The 22,637-nt window shown below is 41.1% G+C and overlaps 1 protein-coding gene across 1 annotated transcript in view; it reads right to left on the minus strand.

Moving 5' to 3' along the window:
- The window catches only part of lrp1bb (low density lipoprotein receptor-related protein 1Bb), a 232,969-nt gene that overhangs the window by 34,340 nt on the left and 175,992 nt on the right, over window positions 1-22,637 (minus strand). Inside the window, exons 44-63 of the mRNA XM_068701483.1 lie at window positions 20,814-20,939; window positions 19,670-19,798; window positions 19,353-19,472; window positions 18,581-18,694; window positions 18,243-18,392; window positions 17,869-17,991; window positions 14,540-14,659; window positions 13,509-13,637; window positions 12,956-13,078; window positions 11,634-11,774; window positions 11,211-11,398; window positions 9,652-9,835; window positions 9,473-9,558; window positions 6,414-6,536; window positions 2,378-2,559; window positions 1,932-2,131; window positions 1,375-1,563; window positions 1,083-1,231; window positions 707-800; window positions 330-446 (exon numbers count right to left, since the gene is read on the minus strand). Of these exons, the coding sequence (XP_068557584.1) occupies window positions 330-446; window positions 707-800; window positions 1,083-1,231; window positions 1,375-1,563; window positions 1,932-2,131; window positions 2,378-2,559; window positions 6,414-6,536; window positions 9,473-9,558; window positions 9,652-9,835; window positions 11,211-11,398; window positions 11,634-11,774; window positions 12,956-13,078; window positions 13,509-13,637; window positions 14,540-14,659; window positions 17,869-17,991; window positions 18,243-18,392; window positions 18,581-18,694; window positions 19,353-19,472; window positions 19,670-19,798; window positions 20,814-20,939 (2,787 nt within the window). The remainder of the gene's footprint in view (window positions 1-329; window positions 447-706; window positions 801-1,082; window positions 1,232-1,374; window positions 1,564-1,931; window positions 2,132-2,377; window positions 2,560-6,413; window positions 6,537-9,472; window positions 9,559-9,651; window positions 9,836-11,210; window positions 11,399-11,633; window positions 11,775-12,955; window positions 13,079-13,508; window positions 13,638-14,539; window positions 14,660-17,868; window positions 17,992-18,242; window positions 18,393-18,580; window positions 18,695-19,352; window positions 19,473-19,669; window positions 19,799-20,813; window positions 20,940-22,637) is intronic.

Raw genomic sequence — 22,637 nt, forward strand, 5'->3', positions numbered from 1 at the left:
TATTAACAAAGAGTACAAATGTGATAAAGTATAGTAAGAACCCAAGGTTACATTTAAAAAATGCCAGGTTGAATTTACATGATACAATTTTCATACAACTGATTGATTGAAAATGAATTGCTAAAAATGATCTTGATTCACTTTCTGATGATCAACAAATTAATTCATCGACTAATTGTTTCAGCGCTACCATCGACAGAAAAAAACAAAAACCATAACCCCCGCTCTGGACACACGGTTAATAGAATAACGAGTGAGAATCGGCACAGTGCAAGAAGCAATGAATGAATGAACAGTTACAAACATCCTCTTAGATGTTCCATCCTTACCACAGTTAGCTTCATCTGAGTTGTCGCCACAGTCGTTCTCACCATCACAGATGAATGGAGGAAGAGCACAAAGGCCAGTACCACACTGAAAACGTCCAGGTTGACATTTGAATTCAGCTGTTGGAAAAACAAATCATAACTATATCTCAGGGTTTATGCTCTAAAAGTTCAATCAGAGAACATATAAATCATTACTGAGCATTGTGTAAATGCTGTTAAATGCTAAACATCGAAACAACAATGACAACAAACAGACATTCAGTTGTAAGTAGAAAAGACTCAATTTCAATATCTCTCAAAGCTCACCAAAAATAGGACTAGTTGTGGTTTACAGTAGTACTATTTTAAAGCCAGCCTTTGAATAACATGGCACTCACGGCAGTCAGTAGGTTCATCTGATCCATCCCCACAGTCGTCCACCGTGTCACACTTCCACCAGAAAGGGATACACTCATCTGTCCCGCAGCGAAACTGTTAGTAGCCCAGACAAATATATATATATATATATATATTATAAAAAAAAAAATGAATTTGGAGTGAACATTAATATTTGACTCTCCTTTTAAGGTTAACTTTCTTCAAAGCCAAAGTCAAAATCAATACACAACCATTTCCTAGAACCTACCGTACATGCCAGAAGAGGAAAGCATATGAGAGTAAAGCAATTTGCCCTTAGGGGAAAAGTACCGGTCAGAATAGAAAAGCATCACCATGGCAGAAGTAAACTTAGAAGTGGGAGGAGAGATGGCTGACCTGACTAGAAGTGCAGTTGGAGAGGCAGGTCTTATTGTCAGCAGCCAAGTAAAAATTAGTCGGACAGGCACATTTGTGTTCTCCGCCGGGGGATAGAAGACACAAGTGGCTGCATCCTCCGTTTGCAATCTGACACTGGTGCTTGGGTACTGTACCGAAGGACAGAAGGACATAACTGAGTTCATACTGTGAAACACGAATCATTTCCTTTTTCCAAACTATATATGAGGCCCGCAACAACTGCTCGGCATGAGAGGGTAGAATGAAGACGGGTGCCAGATGGACTTCGTACCTTCAGGCTGGCGCAGGGAGTGGTAGACCTTGATGGATTTGATGGCTTGCCAGGAGTTGAGGAGCTCCATCCCTTGAGCGCCAGTAGTCTTATGAGCACGTCGTAGTGATTTGGACTTCCCATCCGTCCAATAGACAAAGTCCTCAAACAAAGTCAGAGCCATTACCCCTTGGATGTGATCATAAGATACTGGAAAGGGAAAAAAATGGCCGTGGTAAGCTTCAATTAAATTCTAATTATATTTTTTTTAAATTCAATTTAACAAATGTCCTTGCAATAAAGATTTTTTTTTAGCATTGCTAATAACCCTATACCATATTTACCGTCATAAACAACAGTAATATTGACACAGCCATTCATCCTTTAAGTCTAACTATGCGTGTTTAACATCTACAACACAAGTTAAAAGTCAGATTTAGAGCAAGTAGAGCTAGTCTTTGTGCTAAGCTCACCAGCTGCTGGCTCCAACTTGTCATCAAACAGATATGGGTGAATCAAAGTATCAAAGTGAACTTCCCCGACAATGTCAAACTCTTCTTCCAACACCTTAGTCCCACCTTTGCGTCTTTGGGTGCCATCCATGTTGGCGAGCAGGATGTGGTTGTCGTCTGCCCAGTAGAGCCTCTTGTTGGTGTAATCGATAGTGAGAGCAGTGGGGCTATAGATCTCTGTGTCAATGATAACCGTTTGCCCTCGGCCATCCATGCCAATACGCCCAATGTGAGGTGGTTCACAGCAGTCCACCCAGAACACGTACCTATAGTCAGAAGTAAAGCACAGTTCAAAGAGCTGTATACTTTAGCAGGCAGACGTGATGGGAATGAAGAATTAGCACCGACACCAAATTAAACTCCTCTAATGAGAGCTGGATCTAACAGTTTCCAGGTTAATAATCTGAAAGGAGCAACTCCATCCCTGCTCTCCCTCAAGCTGTGAAATCAATCCTTATTAAGAAAACACTCAAGCATTATGGTGAGCTTTACAGTAATGATAATATACTTACCCTGTCTGGGGGTCCAGAGCTAGATCTGTGGGGTTCTTGAGGCTAGAACTAATCAGGGCGGTAGGGTAGAGGCCATTGGCTTTGGACACTTCCAACGTTTTCTTTTCCGCATCACACCAGTACAGATTTTTTCCAATCCAATCCACTGCTAAGGCGCTGGGCACTGCTGTTCTGTGGACTATCTAGTAATGCAGGGAGAAGAAGATCAGTTTTAGTCTGAAGCTTTGTCTATTGCTCTAAATGTAAAGAACTATTTTTTTTTAAATCTGATATAAATAACAAATACAAAGAAATATTGTCATATTGTCAAAATTGTCTCTTTCATTAGTTTACTACTGTCAAACATAAGAGCATGTGCAAAGAAAAGGTCGTACTCTGTCAGGGAGGAGCAATATATTTCAAAATCACTTTTTGTTCAACAAACAATCTCTGGCCTCAAAGTATGCTCTCCGTGAGACATTATATTCTCCTCCATCAAAACAAATGCAATGTCATTTTTTCAACACACTACTAACATCCAGAGCTAAAAGGAGCATTCTGGTGATTTATTTGAGATCCGATATGTACATGTGTTAATCGTAATGGCTCTACATGCACGTGCAGAATGCCTTTCCATAGCGGTCTAAAGGCCTGCAGAGACTTGGCAAATTAGTCTGCTGATGTCTGAAAAAGCAACATGACATAAGGACAGTGGGTGAGCACACTCTGTGGCCTGCAGTTCAGTGTGCACACCCACCTCATTCTAAAAAAAACACGTTTAACAAAATGTATTTAAAAAAACCTTAAGTTCTTTTTCACGGCGACATCTACTGCTGCTTAGTTTTTACTGATACATGTTGGATGTAAGGAATGAAATTCAGAGGAGGAAAATGAAACTAAGAGTGTCTCCACAGTAAATAACATGTTGTGTGCTGGATGGATATTAATTTGTGCTTTAGAATGTATCCGCTGTGAAACAATCAGAAAATAGCTTTTTATTCGCTCATTCGCAGCACAGCCGTGCTGCGTCTCTCTCTCTTTTAATGCTCGCCCTCTCAGCTCGCTCACCATCTCCAATTTTCTCTGCGTCTTGTTTTACATGAGTCGGGAAGCCGACATCAAAGCCTGACTTTACTTTTTATCAAACAAGGAGAAATACTCTCCCGTCATCCTGAAATGGTCCTAAATTGACGTTACAGTAAGTTGTTTTAGGAGTAAAGTGCTACACATGCTGAAGCAGAGACCGAACTGCGTCGGCCACCCCGAAACTTTGTGTACTTTCAGAAAGTACTCTCCCCTAGCAAGGGCATTTTTGTCCCCAGAAAATGTCCCCAAGATTTGAATTTAGATCCTGGACCCAGTGGTCAAAAGGCAATGAGTTCCTCAAAAGGTTGCTAGTCCCTGGTGAAAGTCCCTGTGGTTGAAAAGGGGCTGTGCAGAACACTGAGTCAGATGTGATTAAATACATCATTCATTTGATATGTGTAAAATCGTTAGTAAACGTGTCTGCTGTCTGTGCTTCTTGTACTTACTACTTCGTCATATTTAGGTATGTTTTATGTGTGTGCACAGTATTTTCCACATATTCACATATTCACATATTGACTTAATTGACAGCTCATAGAGTTTTGCTAAACGTTAAAAGCGTCATGGCATCTTTATTGAGGTCAGGATTCCTGTGACTTCACTTGGACTCAATGTGAAAGAATTGAATCGTCGGGCGTTAAGAAAGAAGCATGAGCAGTGTTTTACCAAATCGAGCAGTTACGTCTAACGACTTAACCAATTAATTAGGGTACCAATGTTGTTTGAACCATGCATAATTATGCATAACAAATGTCTCATAATAGAGACTAAAGACAGAGGGCACAAATCATTCCTGCTGCTGTAGCTACAGTGGCGACGTTAGTAAGAATATAATTTATCTCACTCAGTACAAACATGTTTTGACTCCTAATCACATAAAAATGAATTATTTTTGCATTGCATTCACAGCTGTAGTAGCTGCTAATATAAATACAGTGAAACGCTTCAGTCAATGTGCATAAAAGCCTTTTTGGTGTGGTTTTGAAGTGCACTAACTAAAGCCTTCATATATGCTCTTTGCAACATTGCACTGCGTTGCCTGATCTATGTAGTGCAAACGAATGTTAGTGCAGAACTCTGTACTGTATATGCAATCAGAAAACGTTGATTTGCTAAGAAGTACCCGTTTGTATGAGCATAAATGAGTATGTGTTAACTGTGTAAAGGTAAATACTGTGATTAAAGCAGGTAGGGTGGAGGGCAGCAGAGAGACATGAATGATCTCTCACTGCGCAAATCCAAATGAGAAATTTGGTTAAAATACAAGTGAAGAGATTTATCCGAAGAAACAAAACAAACTATCTAGGAACTCAATATCCCCGAACCAGTCCGGCATTTGAGTCGTAAAAAGCAGTTGTGTAGAATAAACAATCATTGTGCCAGCTGGCAGGTACAGCCAACGTCTTTAAAACCCCCCTTTTACAAAAAATATAAAATGAAAATGCCAGCCATGCAATCTGTCATTAAGGAACACGATATGCTTTGAGGTCTTTTCTGTCACCGTTTGCAAGAAAATATATAGTCTTGGCAAAAGACTATAGCCGTCCCCTAAGCAGTAATTTGGACAAAACTGAGCTTAAAACAGTCACTAAAGTATCACTCGCTGTGTACTATTTTCCATCACAACCGCCTCCTCGGGCAAAGAGGAGGTGAGACTCGTTACATAAAGTCCTTCTGGTTGACTCTATTCATGATATCTCACTGCTGATCAAAAGGACCCGCTTCATGTTGCACTGAAGGTTAACTTGTGAGGAATTTCAACATTTCGATGAAGCTCATCAAAACACAGTTCAGAGAACAGTTACGTTCGATCTATCCAGTCACTGAAAGGCTCACACACCTTTTGTCCCTTCAGTCGTTTAAAGTAGGACATGTTCTTCAGAAGACTCATCGCTCATTTTGTCCATTATTTGATCAGTCTAAAGTGTTTTTTTTAAGTGTTTTTTTTTGGTCACTATAGCAACATGTAACACTGACTGTTTCAACAATGGTTGTTTTCTTTCAGCTATAAAATGAAAGATTCCTGCTGGGACATCACTGATTGCGTCGCTAGAAGAAAACAGCGAAATCCTTGAAAGTTTCAACCCACATAGGAGTGGGTACTCTTGAGAAATGTTGAGGTATAAACAAAATAAATGATATAATTACACTACATTGTTTTAATTAAACCACAGAATTCAATTAATCTCTGCCTTGGTCAGATGAAACTCCCATCTTGGCAGAGAAACAGATCCTCAGAAGTACTCTCTGCCCACCGATCTTTTCTTCCTCATATGGCGAGCCTACACCAGCAGCACAGGGTATCAGCGGCTCTTTTAATTAAGCCAATGCGAAAAGCTCCTCGATCTGTGTCTCCGACAGTTTCTCCTCTTAGCTAAGCTGTGGCAGTGGCTCAAACAGACACTTTGGTAGTAATTGAGCTGAATAATATACCCCCACACACCACTGTTAATGAGATGGGGGCCCAGCAGGTGTCCTGCTGACGTCCGAGTGTCCCCAGTGTCTGGGCTTCCATCCCATGACCCCGGTGAACCCCGGTGATAACACCAGACAGTTACCACTGTGTCATTAGGCTTATTACATTAATCTGAAAGCCACTGATGTTATTCCTATTATTACAAACACACATTCACTGTTGTGAAGATAACGGGCCGTTGGCTGCCGACAGAACAAACCCATTATGTTGACTATGTGAAAAGCGCCAATCTTCAGCTGAACAGTGATAATGAACCACTTAAAGCAACATGCTCGGTTTTTCTAAAACTCAAACAGACGACACATTTTCACAATAGAATGCAAGTCAAATAAATTAGTGACAAAAAAAAAAAAAACAATACAAGTGGAAAGAGCAAGGAAAGATTCATCAATACAAGCTGGACAGGTTCCAAGCAAAGACAAGCTCATGAATCTTGGGTAAAGTGGCACAAGGCGCCGTATGGCATGCAGTCACAGCAACTGAACCCCGTGGTACCTTGAGGTCACTCCCATTGAGCCGCATTCTGTTGATCTTTCGACCACTTGGCCTGGTTGAGTCGACCCAATAGATGAATTCTTTCTTGTAGTCAAAGTCTATGTGGATGATGTTGTTGAGGCCCTTAGGATACAGAGGAGAGAGAGCACAAGGATATAAAAAAATACATTTTTACTTTCAGCGCCTATTAAACAATAAGGGATCTTGAGTTTCGTGTGAGGGTGAAACAAATATTGGAAGAAGACCTATCCGTATCATCCCTAATGTTATATTAATACCCAGGTCTGTAGGTCCTTCTTTACAGCATATCTATGATGCATTTTCAGAGCAAATGTTGGTTATCTTAATATTCATATTAATATGCTTTATTATCATATGCACAACAATTACAGACAAATACAATCTCGGATCTCAGGCTTCCTTCAAAAATGCTCATTAAACATTTTGGTATATTTTGGTCTAAAATATAAACATGAATACAATAAAGTTGTATAAATATAAATAAATAAACAACAGGCGATGTAACATTTTACTCAAAGTGTATTTTTAAGCTTGAAGTCTATTTTCTTCAGTTTAATGTTTGTGACTACAGTGATTGTGTGTTCTGAGATCTGCCAAAAACCCACGTAATCAATACTCAACATTGCTTCTACCAATCCTGTGTAGACACTGACAGAGGACTGGAGCCGCTGCAGCGCTAATGCTGCTTTTTCTCGGTAAAAAATCCAATCCAAACCAATCCAAACCAAACCAATCCAAACCAGTGAGGTTAAGATGAATTCATTATTTCAAATGCCTACAGGTGGGACTACCAACAGGATGAGAAACATAGCAAAACAAGCACAATTTCTACAGTATCCGTGTGCGATGTCATATTTACTGTACATGCACTATTGATTCAGGAGGTTCTCCCATAGGTCCCAATGCTTGCAGCTATACAGTGCATTTGGAGAGCCAGTGAATTCTCAAATGCTCTGTGAAGTTGAAGTCCTCTTTAAAGCGGAAGAGCGAGGAGATTCCCTACTTCGTCATGCTCCCACGACCCCACTGTCAGTCAGACAGAGACGCTCGCCAAACAAGTGCCCCCCCCCCACACCCTGTTGTCTCATACTGTGGGTGCTGACAAAAGGTGTCAGATAATCTGACAGGAGAAATGAGACATCTTCATCAGATCATCAGCACCCTCACAGACAGGCACCCATGCGTCCTGGGGGAACCCTTCTCCACTCTTCCATCCGTTCTAGAGATGAAGCCCGCATGGCCCTTTTATCATTGTCTCTATCTACCACTCATTTTCCCTGCAGACAGCGTACAGACAAACCAACTGCTAAATGAATCACAAGCTTGTAGCAATAGATGGACATTAATTAGCTTTAAAAATTGTAAAAGGTGTGCATATAAAGTGCAAGTACTCATATTAACATCACTGTCAACATACCATTGATTTCCTGTTCGAAAAATTCAACTATTTTTCTTTCAAAATTAAGACATAAGCTGACAGTAAAACCTTAGGGCGGAGGATACAAGTTTATTTCCCAACTGACTTCACTTTGACTTTGCTATCGGCTACTAATTCAACCTTTAAAATACTGATGTCATTTGTTGGCAACATGCTAAAACGTATCGGTACTGTACTTCATGTACAGCTGTGGCATTAAGTCATTTCTCAACACTACAGTTTTGTCAGAGAACATTTTGTAATCTGAATTTAAGGATTCCTTTTCCATGAGCAACTCACGGAGAGTCTAACTTACTTAATGCAAAATGTCATACCAGGTAATCGCATCGCCCACTGTACGATTGAACAGTGAAACTAGGTAGGAGAACAGGAGCAGAGCAGCTTTTAAACACGTTGAATGGCTTTAAACAGTGTGTTGAAGTGATGCCATTATATTTAGAGTAACTTGTGTTTGTGGAGGGAAGACAAATTTATGCGAACAGCAAAAGCAATACATAAGGGTAATGATTGGCTTTACATAATATCGTCAACACATAACCTGCACAGGGTATGTAATGGTGTGGTAAAGTGATACGAGGTCAGTCAAGTATCCACCTCCACTTAGTAAAGTCATGTGCATATTTCCCTCTCTAGCTTCCATTAACACTAGCATGCAGCGATTAAAGTGAATTGTGGCTGATGAGAACTCCGATACAGACAGTAAAGTACATGGAGCCAAGAGGTTAATATGACTATAAGAGGAGACTGTAGGACACCCATAGGTTGATTTAGAGTAAATCACAGCCAACCATTTGTGCTTATCAGAAGTCAGATTCAAGCATTGCCTGGAGCAGCGGAGATGAAACCCAGGAATGATTCAAATAGCTTTTCCATGGGGTCCTTCACAGGGTGATTTTGCTCTTTGCTAATCCGAATGGCCAGTTTCCTCTGCCCGTGCGGTGGGGTTTGAGAAATATGTCGGACAGTGGACATCTCATTCAAACGGAACAATACATGTTCAGGTTGAATCCCAAAACTGGCTTATGAATATAACTCCTAGAACCGAGGCGTGCAATCACCTGCAGTATTACTGAATGTCTCTGAGGTAATAGATCATTTCCAGCATGCATCGTTCAAGAGTGTGCAGCTGAATCAGGTGCTTCTGAGATCAAGAAGAGCAAACACCGGTGGGTAAGTAGACTGGAGCACACTGATTGATTTGCAGAAGACCAGAAACTTTTTATCATTAATGGGTCCTTATCAAAATCCAAAAAGCATAATTGTATTGATGTCATAATGTTATTATTATTGTCCAATACAAAACATTCACTATTCAATAAGTAATCACTTACAGTATATGTTGATGCTCTCTGCAAAGGTACCGTTTCCTCCACACATTTAGCAGGTAAAGATCACTAACACGTGTGTAGCCATCTAAACCCAAACTTCCTCAATAAATAGCTGACAGACTGGGGCAGGGGACATTCCAAATTAAACTCATGGCATTATTAAATATAGCAATCTGATTGACAATGGGTTGATGCCTCTTTGCAGTGTGTCAATCTGATGATGGTATACACTTCACTGCAGGCACGATGTGGGTGATGCACATATTGCTTACCTGTTTTAAGATGGTGTAATTTGAACCATCCACACTCAGCTTCCGGATTTCATGGTGGTCTGCCATAATGAGAAAAGGCTCTTCAACTGAAATGAGAAAAATACAGCGTTAAGGGACCTGTGGGACTTACAGTTACGCACTCATATTCTGCAAGATGTGAGATGAAAAATCAGGCTGACCTGACACAGCCTTGCATGTATTAGGATTGCGCTCCAAGGCTTCATAGCCATCCACACACAGGCATTTGTAGGAGCCATAAGTGTTGATGCAGCGCTGGCTACAAGGAAGGGTAGTGGAGCATTCGTCAACATCCACACACGTTTTCCCATCATCCTTCAGATGGAAACCAGGCCAGCATTTACACTAATGACAAACAAAACACAAGAATGGTTAAGATTAATGTCTCGGTTTAGCCATTATGAGTCTGCTACTTAACTATTTCAAATGAATTATAAAACAAATCATTCAAATCAATCTTTTTTTTTTTTTTTTTTTTTTTTTTTTTTTTTTTTTTTTACTGATTGACTTCAACATGTCTGAAACACTAACCACTAGAGTTCTTTATGAAGTGCTTCATTGTGGTTCTGTGTACAGTGCACTTAACGAGGCTGTGCTTTTACAGTCATTTGAGATCAATCTGTGACAACGGAAGCAATGGAAATGTAGCAAAATGTAGCATCCAACATGTATGATGACATCAAAGCTGTCATATAGACATACTGTACCATGGCTCAAAATAATCCATCATACGTCAGTCGTACTTCACCCCCCAAAACGACTGTAGTGCTTGAATCAGCTGCTATGGACCCAGAGCAAATCCCCTTTTTTAATCCACAGTTATAACCTTGAGGGCCTTAGTGCTGATTTCCCTGTTCAGGCCACAAATGAATGAGCCGAAGGTCTGCATTGATGTGCTCTTTGTCCACCTCTGCCCCTGACATGACAGGGAAGAGAGGTTTTCTGTGCTTTCAGCCAGTTTTCGCATGCAGTTAGCACCATTTCATGGAAGAGTAGGAGAGGGAATTCCAGGGACGAAGGCATAAACCGCAGCAGTCTGACAACAGTGATGGCCGCCCGAGCACTCCAGCGGACGTGGCCTTGAACTGGATTCAACCCTGATATCACATGCCACCATTGGAACGCAGACAGTTGTTGGAGACTCTCCTCGCAGCATTCAAGGTTATTCAAGCAGTGTGTATGCTACAACCCATTTTATCTGTTTAATTATGTGCAACGTTAGGGTAAATTCATTAATCATTAATGTCCACATTATTACAAATATAGCATCTACATTTCACCTGCTGCTAATGATGCTAGAGCTTAGAACTGTAGATCAGGCCTATGAATTAAAATGTTCGAAAATGTACTCATATTTATAAATGAGCACTCCGTGCAGCTGGTGCACTGAGTTTGCTTTAGCACCAAACCACGATGACCAGGTTGTTCTAGATGCGGTTATATTTAGTTACCAAACTTGCTGAGGGGCTTGCTGTTGTGTTTGCTTTCAGTTTTTGTTTCTGTCTTTTGTCTGTGTACGTTGTTACCTGCAAACTAACACTTGGAGAGTGTGTTTTGTACTGTAATGTTGCAGGATGTGAAAAATGTTAATGACGAAAAAAAAATATGGTTCTATTTCTATCTGGTTTAAGCTTTGACTGGATGAATTAGGCTTTATGGACTAACTGTAGAGGAGTGCACTTCCAAGCTACTAAACCGTGACTAGTCCGCTGGTCATTACCTTGAATCCCACAGGAAGATCTTGGCAGTCCTGGGTGCAGCCACTGACTCTGCGGTTCAAGCACTCGTTCACATTACAGTTCCTCTCATCCGACTGGTCTCCACAATCATCTCTCCCATCACAGAGATTCCCCTCAGAGATGCAGCGTCCGTTGGAGCACATGAAGAAGGAGCCATTGCACAAGCTTCCTGAAAAGAGAAAGACGTGACTGTCACTGGCACGACGCCCTTTAATTTCTCAACAAAGTTGGGGAATGTCTTTGACCTGACAATGGATCTCGACAGATTCATTCCTTTCAAGAAATCTCTCCGGGTTGCTGCGCCTTTTGTTTCTGCCATATGTCCCCGCCAGTTTCCTGCGTGAGCGGTGCAGCCGGTGACACTGATGAAGAGATTCCAGTGGCGAGCCAAGCAGCCGTCTTACCTGCGGCCAGACATTTGAGGTTCAGAGGTAGTTCGTCAGAGTGGTCGGGACAGTCTGCATAGCCGTCACACTCCCACTGAGAGCTGAGAAGACACCGGCCATCCCCGCAGCGAAACTCCTCCGATCCACAGGAGGGATAGACTGAAGAGAGAAAGAGAGAGAGAGAGACACTTTTTCATCAAGTCATACTCGGGCTCAGCAGTGACACAGCTTCAATGTAATAGAATTAAGTGCAAATAGTGAAAAAGAATTGTTCATTGTTCATATAGAATTGAAGCACCCTCATAGTTACAGTGTATATAGAATCATTCCTGATTAGCAAATCAAGCCATCTGGAGGCTTAATGGTGTGCACAGCTGCATTGGCCAATATTTCAATAATAAATGTTCAACACCAGTCGTCACAAATCACGGCTGTGACAGATCATTTCCTCTAGTTGAGACACCAAACATTATGTATACACAAATAAAACCTGGGTGTCCTTATGTTTCTAAGTATCAGAGTATCAAATATATCAATATAAACAATATAAAACCCATTACATAGATCATATTTCTATCATTACGAACAATATTTCTGTAACTTGTAATTTTTTACATAAAAACAGGCTACGGTCCATTGAATGTAGTGAGCATATAAACACTCTAAGTGTCTATATATCTATGTCTTTACTAGGGCTGTCCCAATATCAGATTTTCAGAGCAAGATTATCGTGGCCAACACACTTCAGTCAAAGTCATCTTTAACTTTATTTATTGTGTGATTTGTCACATTAAAAAAAAAATAAAAATGTATTACATTCAAAATGCATGTGTTGGGGGGTGGAGAGAGAATCTCTTACCCGAACTGTACAAGAGGGTGATTTAAGTAGTGCTGGATAATTTACACAATATTAACCTATATGTATTATTAACATGATATAAATATTTAATTTTCTAAATATCACGGCTGTCGTCAATACCAGTACATCACCCGTAATCTTTACATAGCAAATACGTGTTTGCTGCTATATTAACGCTCGGAATTTAGAATTTGGCACATTTATTAACTGGACTTTATTCTGGGCTTCATTTGCTGACTTTGACTTTTATTCACTTCAACTTCATTCGTTTAAAGGCCTTTTTACTACCATGGAGAACCCCTCGTCTTAAAATGTGCAAACTTCAAATGGTACACGGAAGAAAAGACAAACAAGTCCGGCGTCGCTGTGCCACAAAACAGTTTTTTTCAACTTGCCTAGAGCAGCTTTCAATGAGGGCATATTCATATACTATTAGTGAATACTTTTGGTGAATATCAAGAGCAAGAATAAATCTACTTGCCACATTCCACTGACTCATCAGACCCATCTCCGCAGTCGTCATCGTGGTCGCAGACGAATCGCTGGAGGATGCACGCTTTGTTGCGGCAGCGAAACGAGCTGTCATCACATGTGTTGTTGGGTGCTGACGCAGGAAAAGAAAGGGTCAATTCAAAAGTACTCAGTGGATAGACATGCTTCCTAAACATGGCTTGGCATGAAATATGCGTTAACGTAATTCTATTTTTTTCAGTGTTCGGTAGGCTTGAATCAAAATAAGACAAATAAAGTTTGAATGGTTGCAGTCCAAATTGCACCACTTAAGAGAATACAATTGTGCAAAATCATCCATTGTACACTACTTCCCACAATATGCTTGTTTTCTTTTTTATGCTTGAAATAAAAATTGCAAAGGGATTTACAGTAGGTGTTTAGTGGATTTCCTGCCTATTGTTTTACACAATGAAATCTAGAATGTTGCAGTGTAAACAAGCAATCATTTCTTAATTCTGGGTTTCTATGAAGTTTCTTTGATACATTCAGGGAGCTATTCAATGCGTTGAACCAGTGTTTACCACAGCCAGCTGCAGAAAGCTCATCACTCCCATCCGGGCAGTCCCTTTCACCGTCACAAAGCCAGCGCTTCGGAACACAGGCATACGACCCCGGGCAGCTGAACAGCCCTGGAGCACATGTCACTGAGCCTGAGAGGAAAACAGGACCACATGCTCCATTTTCAAAAGCCAAAGAATACAATGGGTCAAATGCACCGCAGAGGAGAACGAGTACAAGGGACACTGAACTGAAGCAGATGTGTTTTGTTTTGTTGGGACGCTACCTTCTGTTATCAGTGAACATTCACCAGCAATTCCAATAAACTAAAGCTCCTTGTTCTGCTCTTTCACGGAAACAACTCATAGAATTAAGGTTTTGAACTGATACCCCTTCATGACCTGAACAAAGTCTTAATTTTCGTCGGGCAGCAGTTCCCCTTATGCAAGCTAAAAAATAATGAAAGTGCTATTGTGAGAAACAATTATTTACTTCTGTGGATTCTGTAAGTCAGCAATACTCTCCTTTATCTTAGGGCTGCCCTTTAAGACAAAAGAGAGCAGTAGAAAAACAATGGCTGCGACGAGAAACAAAGGTAAATACAGAAGATCAATTAGACTTGTATGGCTAAAATGCACATCTTGTTTTTGACGAGAATTGTGTCGGGGAAACCTTTGGGCCATTTCATTAATATTTCCTTGACACTCCATTACAATCCAATTACACAACCAATGTTCACAGCAATTCTTGTCTCTTTATTGCGGTTGGATTCTTTTTATTTTATTCTACAATGCATTACACACACATCTCGTTTGCCCATTGAAAAAGCTGAGCCTCTTGGGCCTCGGTGATGAAAAATCTATTTGCCTCAGTGCCCACTTGAATCGTCAGAAAGGCCTGCGGTCTCATTTGTTGTCTCATTAAGGTTGTTCCGTTCTGTCCATTCATTTCCAGCTCCTGCTAGGGGAACACATGGAGCTGTCACGCGCAATATAGCGGACGTGACCTTTTACACCAACGGCAGACTCCCCATGACATCTGAAAGGGCACTAACCACAGATCTGCACGCTCTCGTCAAGGCCGTCCTCACAGTCGTTCTCTCCATCACACAGCCATTGTTTGGCAATGCACTTGTTCTTTGAGCAGGCAAACTGGTTCCACAAGCACGACGAGTCTGCAGAGGGCAGTGGGAAACGAGTTTCAATGCCATAAATCAAACAAAGTGAGGGGGGAAACAACAACGACAACAGTGGCATACCCTATAGAAGGGGCAGATTGTTTGTAATCAGAACACAGCAAGTTGGCTGGCTTTCATTTGGTACAAAGTTTTTTTTCTGCCAAGCAGCAAACATGAGTGTAGTTGCCACACAAAAGACTGTAAATATAATATAAATATTCTCCTTTTCTCTCACAGAAGAAAGACGTTTTGATGAACGCTTCTGGTGTCTGTGCAGGGAAATAAAAACATCAACTGAACCCAAACCAAGTGTCTAGACTGAATATCCTCTCCACATCAAAGCACTAAAGTATGAATTATTGACGTTCATTTTATTAACTAGTCTGCTATGTGTTAGAGGAAACAGTTGGACGTCAGCTAAGAGAGCACTCTGCTGATCGCTGTGTAAAAAGCTATTGTGTGAAATGTGGATAGATTCATAATCTGTGCTGACTTTGTGTCACTGAGCCACCCACTCTCCCCGGGGAGTCGTTCTGTGGACTCTTTCCTTCAGATGTCAGGCCTGACAAACTCTGCCAGGGCTTTGATGAGATGTTGAGAGAAGAAAGAAAGGGGGGGTGTGCTCCAGGTCATTTCACAGTACAAGGAGTTAGGGTGGGGTGTGTGTGTGTGTGTGTGTGTGTGTGTGTGTGGGGGTGGGGGGGTGGAGTGTTTCTCACACTGCGTTGCTGTCCTTCCTGTCAGACTTTGTACATCACAGCGGATTTACATGCCTTGATACGGAGATGTAAGATACGGATAAGATAAACATTAGATGGCTAAATCTGGAAATCATGATTATCCAGACTTTTTGTAGGTGATACTAAATTTGCACTTCAAATGCTGCTTCCACAGCTGTTTCAAGTGTATGACAAAATAGCGGGTCTGCAGCAATTTAAATGTATCAAAGAAAGTCTTTAATGTCTCATTTTCAATAGTGTTTCACACAGTTGAAAAGCGCATTATGCATTGTGAAGTGACAAATGACTATTTCATCTAATCAGCTGTGGAATTTGAAATTTCTGAAATGTAATGACATTTTCCTCAAAACCACTTTGACTTTGCAGTCAGATTATCAGTGGCTGGAGCTTTTTATATGGTAATTAACTGAGAGGAATGGGAATATTGTCTATTTGTCCTGAAAAGCTATTCAGAACTTCTCAAAGAATCGTGGCATAATTCATATGAGCTCTGATATAAGCGCGTTTGAAGCATGGGATGTTATCATTTCACACAGGCACAAATGACATTTTATATCAAGGAATGGAAATGCTGTTCATGTGTTATGCATCTCTCTAACAACATTCATGGCCAAGTTACAAAATAAATCAGATAACTCGAAGAGCATTAAATATGGAAACTGGATTGCACTGAACTGCCTTTCTCTATCTGCTGCAAGTGCAATGTGAACAAAGGTGCTGGTTAATTATCCAGGAAGAGCAACGCAGACAAGCAAGAAATCAGCAACATTCAGTCAAACACATACAATTCTATGGTCGAATTTGATGTGTGTTATCCTTCTTGAACTGAGTCCCTGATGTCATCAGTCCCAGACAACTTGAGTCTGGCTGGACAGCAGAGCCGTCGCTAGCATAGAGCGAAGAAGAAAAACAGTTGCAACAAAATTCCTCATTGTTCCTCCTTCAGTGAGAGGAATCCGAGCTATTTGGTGTCGATAATTGCAAATCGCAATAGCTACAGTTCATCTCTCTTACCTCACAGAGAATGCAATAGCAGCTCTGTACGCTGATGACAGCACTAACTGCTGAGTGCTTCATGACTTCTTACACTTTAATAGGCTGGACCAGGAAGTCGGGACTCACAGAGAGGTCGCAGGTGATTTTATTAGGCTCGCCAAAAAAAAAAATGTGCTGAATTTCTTCCATCGTCCTTTAACATTTATATCTGCAGTACACATTCGAGCCACGTGAGAGAGCCTTCGTGTTTTCATTGTTGTTTACTTGTAACATTGAATATAATATGATGAGCATATGAGGACATTTAAACAGCCTGTCAACTCTGCCTAAATGCATTTATTGTCATGTATTTTACAAATGTTTTCAATAACATATACATGAAATCAAGTTGTGATTCATGTCTTATAAAAATGGCTGGTTTGCCTTTTGATGATGTGGAAATGGCAAGAATGTTCAATACGGACAAATTCGCTCTTCTCATGATTTATAGATGAGGCCTGTTGTGAATTGGGTTGCTTTGTTTGTCATCTTCTAAACAGCGGTTCCCCAGAATAACAGTTTGGAGAAACACAGGGCGAGACCATACAGTCTATGGGCTAGATAGGCATAAGAATAGGATGACAACTCAAAAACAGACAGCGAGTGTTTTTTACATTGTGCATGCATGTGACGGTGATGACGCTTAACAGCTACCTATAACCAATAGAGCACCCAGTCCATTGTGCTTTGGTGCCAAAAGTAGTACCAGTGAATGGTTATGTGTGCAAGCTATTGGTTTTGAGGGCAAATTATATTAATCCATACCATGACTTAATTATGGTCCCCTACCACCCGTTTAATTGGACGGATCTTGACTGTCCCAGTTAGCTGTGCATACATTTGCAGGGATCAAAGCACAGGTACCAATGCTCTTGCTGCTTCTGGTGAGGGAAGAGGAGTGGTATTGTAATGTGTAATCCCTGCATATGTCCCTGTTTTCTTCAGTTTCACTGACTGATACCTTCATTCATTAATTGAAACACAGGAAGTGCTGCGTATCATCATTTTAAGAGAGGAACGGAAAACAAAAATTGTGTCCTCAACAGCCTCGTTGTCAATTCAGGGTGGGAATTAGACTTTCAAACAAGCAGCAACACCCACTTGAAAAATCTCAAACACACAACACGAGGGTGGCAAAACAAAGTCAAGAGAAATTGCCTCATGGCATGATACACAATTGTCTGTTGCATTTCGGTATCCTCCTTACATCTTGTATGTACTATTTGTTGCAGGCCTGGATCTATTCAATATGACAAAAGCAATACAACAAATAGCTTCTTGTTAATGGAAAATAAATATCCATTCCAACTGGCAACAGTGTTGTGTACAGCAAACAAATATTTCATCTATTTCTACCCGTTCGAGAACAAAACATCATATGAGTTCATTGTGTAGAAGCCGTCCCATGAGAGGTAAGATATGTTGGTTTACCACACTGGAATTCATCCGCTCCGTCTTCGCAGTCTTTTTGGCCGTCGCACAGCCACACGCTGGAGATGCAGTTCCCACTCGGACAAGCGAAGTGGCCTTCCTCGCACTTCTGCCCATGGGAAACTGGGACGAAAAAAAAATAAATAAAAAAAAATAAATAAAAAAAAAGTCATTCCTCTGGGCATTACCAATGATTGAGGCCATTATCTTTTCCTAAGCTCTCTCTGAATATCTTATTTCCCTGTCATAATCACCTCTGAAAATGAGATCTGTCTTAAGTCTTTTCTAATTGAAGCTGGCTTCCTTAATCTGTCCCTGAACGCACACGCACTACGGCGCGTCGCTCTGCGTGTGCGTTTGTGCGGGGCGCTCACCCTGGCAGTTGGTCTCGTCGGCGTAGTCTCCGCAGTCGTTTGCGCCGTCGCAGATCCACGCTGGGTGGATGCACAGCGAGGTGGAGTTGCAGCCGATGAATTCCTTTTCCATCACCCCCAGCTTGTAAAAGTGAGAGCAGTCGGTGTGGTCTGAATACAAAACACAGCGCACACAATAATTGTCTCGTCACAATGGAAGGAACGGTGGAGGTAAGGGTGATCCAAGTGACGAGCGCAGATCTGAGTTACTGGATCGGTCTGATCCACATGTAGAGCTGTGTGTTTACATTTACATTTCTACCATGATTGCAATGCAAATCACAGGCTAAAGGACTTACTGCAGCTTTTTTCATCTGAGGCATCGGCACAGTCGATGACCTGGTTACACCAGGCTGAGCTGGGTACACAGCTTCCATCCTTGCACGATGATTCCGATGAGCCACACGTGACATCTGGGGGAAGAGAATTTGCATTTCAAAAAGGTAATGGAAACAGCACTCAGAGGCAATTACAGGTACAGCTGACAACAACACTTAGAACTTCTTTCCGGGGGTGGTTGAAATTTGTCCCAGTTGAAAACTGCCAGATAATACACCAATAATTACATTTTCTAATAGCAATAGAGAATGTTATCGTTGATGCCAAATTAAAAACAAAACGCAAAGCTGAAGATGACACACCATAGTGGAATAAACTTCTTCCTGAAATCCCAGTCTGCTAAGACGGAAGGTCCACATTAATTAAGAGAACACCGTGTGGGCTCAATCAGCTACAGTATGAAGAGTTTATATACCTTGATACTATCCAACGTCAGTCCAATTACAGCGAGGGAATGAACACAACTGTACTGTTTCACCATCAAGGCCAAAACAAAATCGGTCCGGCCATATTGACAAGACATTAAAATATTGTCCAGGCAGCTTTTAAGGGTGGCGGTTCAGAGCCTCTTTGAAATTTCTGCACTCTTCATGATCTTGGGGCTCATTAGACAGTGAAGGCTTAGCACAGCATGTGGCCTCACATTCCGTATTAATATAAGCATTAGTGCCGCTGGATCCTGCCCTCAGAGGCAGGACGGATTGAACAGGAGATCAAACGGCTGTGACTCACTGCTGCAGAAAGCTTCGTCAGAGTTATCCCCACAGTCATCGATCCTGTCACAGAAGCGACTGCTGGCCACACACCGCTGGTTGTAGCAGGGTCTGAAACCCTTCCGACAGCTCCTGTTGTCTGAACACAGTGAAATTCATGAATAATTAGATATGACCAAATGCTTGCCAGTTTGTGGTCCCATAAATGTTAATGACAGGCATCAATCAAATTTCAGCTATTTCTCCAAGGCTGCTAAATCAAGCCAACGCATTTGATCTGATACTCAACATTCTCCTCCCAATCTGCTTCAGACAAGTTGTGGAGTGCGTTCTTACCGCAGTATTGCATCTTCTCATCTGATTTATCTTTGCAGTGGGCTACTCCATCACATGTTAGCTGGTAGTTTATGCACTCGCCGTTCCCACACTCAAATTCAGTGTGGATGTTGCAGGAGGAATTTTCTGCTGCAGAGGAAGACAATGAGGGTGACGAACTATGACTGTCAAGATCTCAACAAACTTCATACACACAGGTTAACCCAGAGGCAACAAATTTCGCTGCCTGCTGTAGTGAACTCCACATTTACTCCAGCAACCCAGTTTGGGGTCAACATTTGTAAATGTCATAACTGCATTCAAAATAACCCCATTACCCTTATAAGCTACTTCAGCTTGAGGGGAATATGGCTGTGAAATCCTGGCACATTCTGATATTCAGTAGTATAGGACATGTTTATTCCATCTAGTCCACTGATTTAATAATATATTCCAACAATAAATATCTTCACAGACGTTGACCAGCCTCTGCTTCCTGCAGCTTCACAATCTAAAAATAAGAAACTTCTTGCTCTAGTAGTGAGCGGAATCGGGGTGTGGAAAAAAAAAAAAAGCCTGTCGTCCTCTACCGTGACATCCAGGCTACCATCCAGCTCTTCTGAGTCACTCGCCATGTTTAGTCTGGCTAAACCTCCCTCGTTTGAACAGCCCCTCCCACCTTATGGTCTATCCTCACACTGCATTTCAAATTCAACCAGCAATCTGTCAAATTAGAAAGCCAGACGCCATTGAAATGCTTTTGTCCTTTGACTTTAAGCAGGTAACTGTGACACCCAATACTTTCAGGTTTGTTTTCTGCTACCTGCTGGCAGAAAACATTCTACGTGTTATTTTCCTGAGCGGTATCGACGAAGACTACCGGAATCATTACAAACGTAATGCTTAGGCAAAGAGGAGGAGACAACGTTCTGTTTCTGACAGTTCATGCTTTCCTGTTTGTGTTATGCTCAAAGAAATCAATTCAAAGACATCAAAGGTTTATGTAAACAGCACAAACAAGAGCTTAACCTGAGTGTGGACAGAAGCCAGGTTAAACTATGCATGTAAATGCATCCATAAAGAGTGCTAATCAATATCTGGTGCCGAGAATGTTCCAAGCGTGAGCATTTGTGGGATGATTGAATCTTAAGGCGTCATGACTTACACACGCATCTGTTGTCGTCTAACAGCACACGTTCTCCACGGCAAGTGCAGTTGACCCTCCCATACGGTGTCAGGAGACAAAGGTCACCGCACCCTCCGTTCATGTGTCGGCATGGGGATTGCTCACCTTTAATAACAATCAAAAAGAAGCGATTGAGCGGTCAGATGCAGTCAAAGGAAAAAATCTCCCCTTGGGCACAGTCTGTTAGATGTCATCAGTCTAAGATGTTCAATACCTTCATGGGGTTATCTTCTGAACCGTCCTTGTCTCCTGTATTATTGATAGGTGATATTCCAAATAAATCTTAAAAATCATTGGCAGAGAATTTGGATTCTCTGCACTTCCCAAATGGTTGGCAAATTAAGAAAGAAGCTGTTGTTTTTTTAATCTAAGGGCCTGACACAAACCCTGATCAATAATGTTAATGCATGAGATAGCGGGTATAGATTTTGTCCTATAAAATGAAATTGCAGCTGAGATGAAACCTCTTGGTGTGATGTGTTATGGCATGAAATTGTTTGTAATCACAGATACCAGCAGGATTAAAAAAAAGTACAGCACTAAACCATAAATCGATGAATCATTGTTATTCAATAACAAATGCATAGGACAGGTATCTTTATTTAATTGTTTTTTATATTAAGCATGGATCTGATCTAAGTGTAAAATGCTGCCCTTACATTTTGTTTCCATTTAAAGACTCATAAGGGGTCAACATGTGAATAAAAGGGGCTGTGCTGTTGTTAAAGGCTACCACTACCCTTACTGACAGGTAGCAAATGTATTACAATTTTTGGTCCTTCTCTGCCTGCGGCATTATGTGAAAATGCTTTGTGTAGCGCTGTGGGAATCATGTATTGCTTTAAATTGCATGACCAAACTGCAGACATAAAAGAAAAATTCAATGCTTGTCTAGTCCTGTAGCAAACGTAGCAAAGAAGCTTAGCAACGAGAGACATAGTATCAAGAGCAAGCGTTCACAGACATGTGTGTCCGTTGGAGACCCTCTGTTATACTGCATGCCCTCCAGCCATCAGTATTTTATTCATGAGGAAAGAAACTATTCCTCTGCTCTGCAACTCGAGTAAACCATTTGCATGATTATCTATATTCAGGATATTCTTGACAAGGACAACGCAAGAGGTTAACACTGTACAAACAGGAAAAGTAGAAACTGATTATCAGATCAACCATTGTTGGTCACTGCACATTACGCTGTAGACTTGCAGCTGCGCCCATGCAGGTCATAGGATTATTTCTCATGACGAGATAAACGAGGAACAGCGTGGCTCTAGGCGTCTGAGTCCAACCAGTGGGACACGCTTAAGCCCACTTCCCTTTGTCCTACTTGGAAATAAAACTTTTTATGACACTTTAGAGACTCCCTTTACAACGTAGGCTACTTGTTTTATTAATTACCTCTGAAACTTAAGTTTCTAGCCATTCTAAATAAGACTACGTTCATTTGTCATACCCGCTGTTTTTAACATCGCAATGAGAAGCATATTTTAAATATTTGCTTTTAATTAATACAACCTATATGACCTACCAGTTGTCAGATATTATCCGCCAATATTACCAAGAATGTACTTTTACTCATCTTTAACAAGAAAGCTTTTTTTCTATTCGTTTTCCCAAAAAAAGTTGTTTTTTAAAGTTGTTAAAAAGGTTATGCTTGTCAAAAAATGAGTATCAGCTAAAATCTGGTTCTCAGATTTCTTTATTTGAATGTAGAGTTTATTGTCTCTTTGACAGGAACACTGCGCTGTAAATTGCACTAGTTAAGCTAAAAGCTCATTTCCATCTTTAGTCCCTGGATGGAGG

This window comes from Cebidichthys violaceus, unplaced genomic scaffold, assembly GCF_023349555.1.
Source record: "Cebidichthys violaceus isolate CVI_PGR_0920_01 unplaced genomic scaffold, fCebVio1.0.p SCAF_11, whole genome shotgun sequence".
NCBI lineage: Eukaryota > Metazoa > Chordata > Actinopteri > Perciformes > Stichaeidae > Cebidichthys > Cebidichthys violaceus.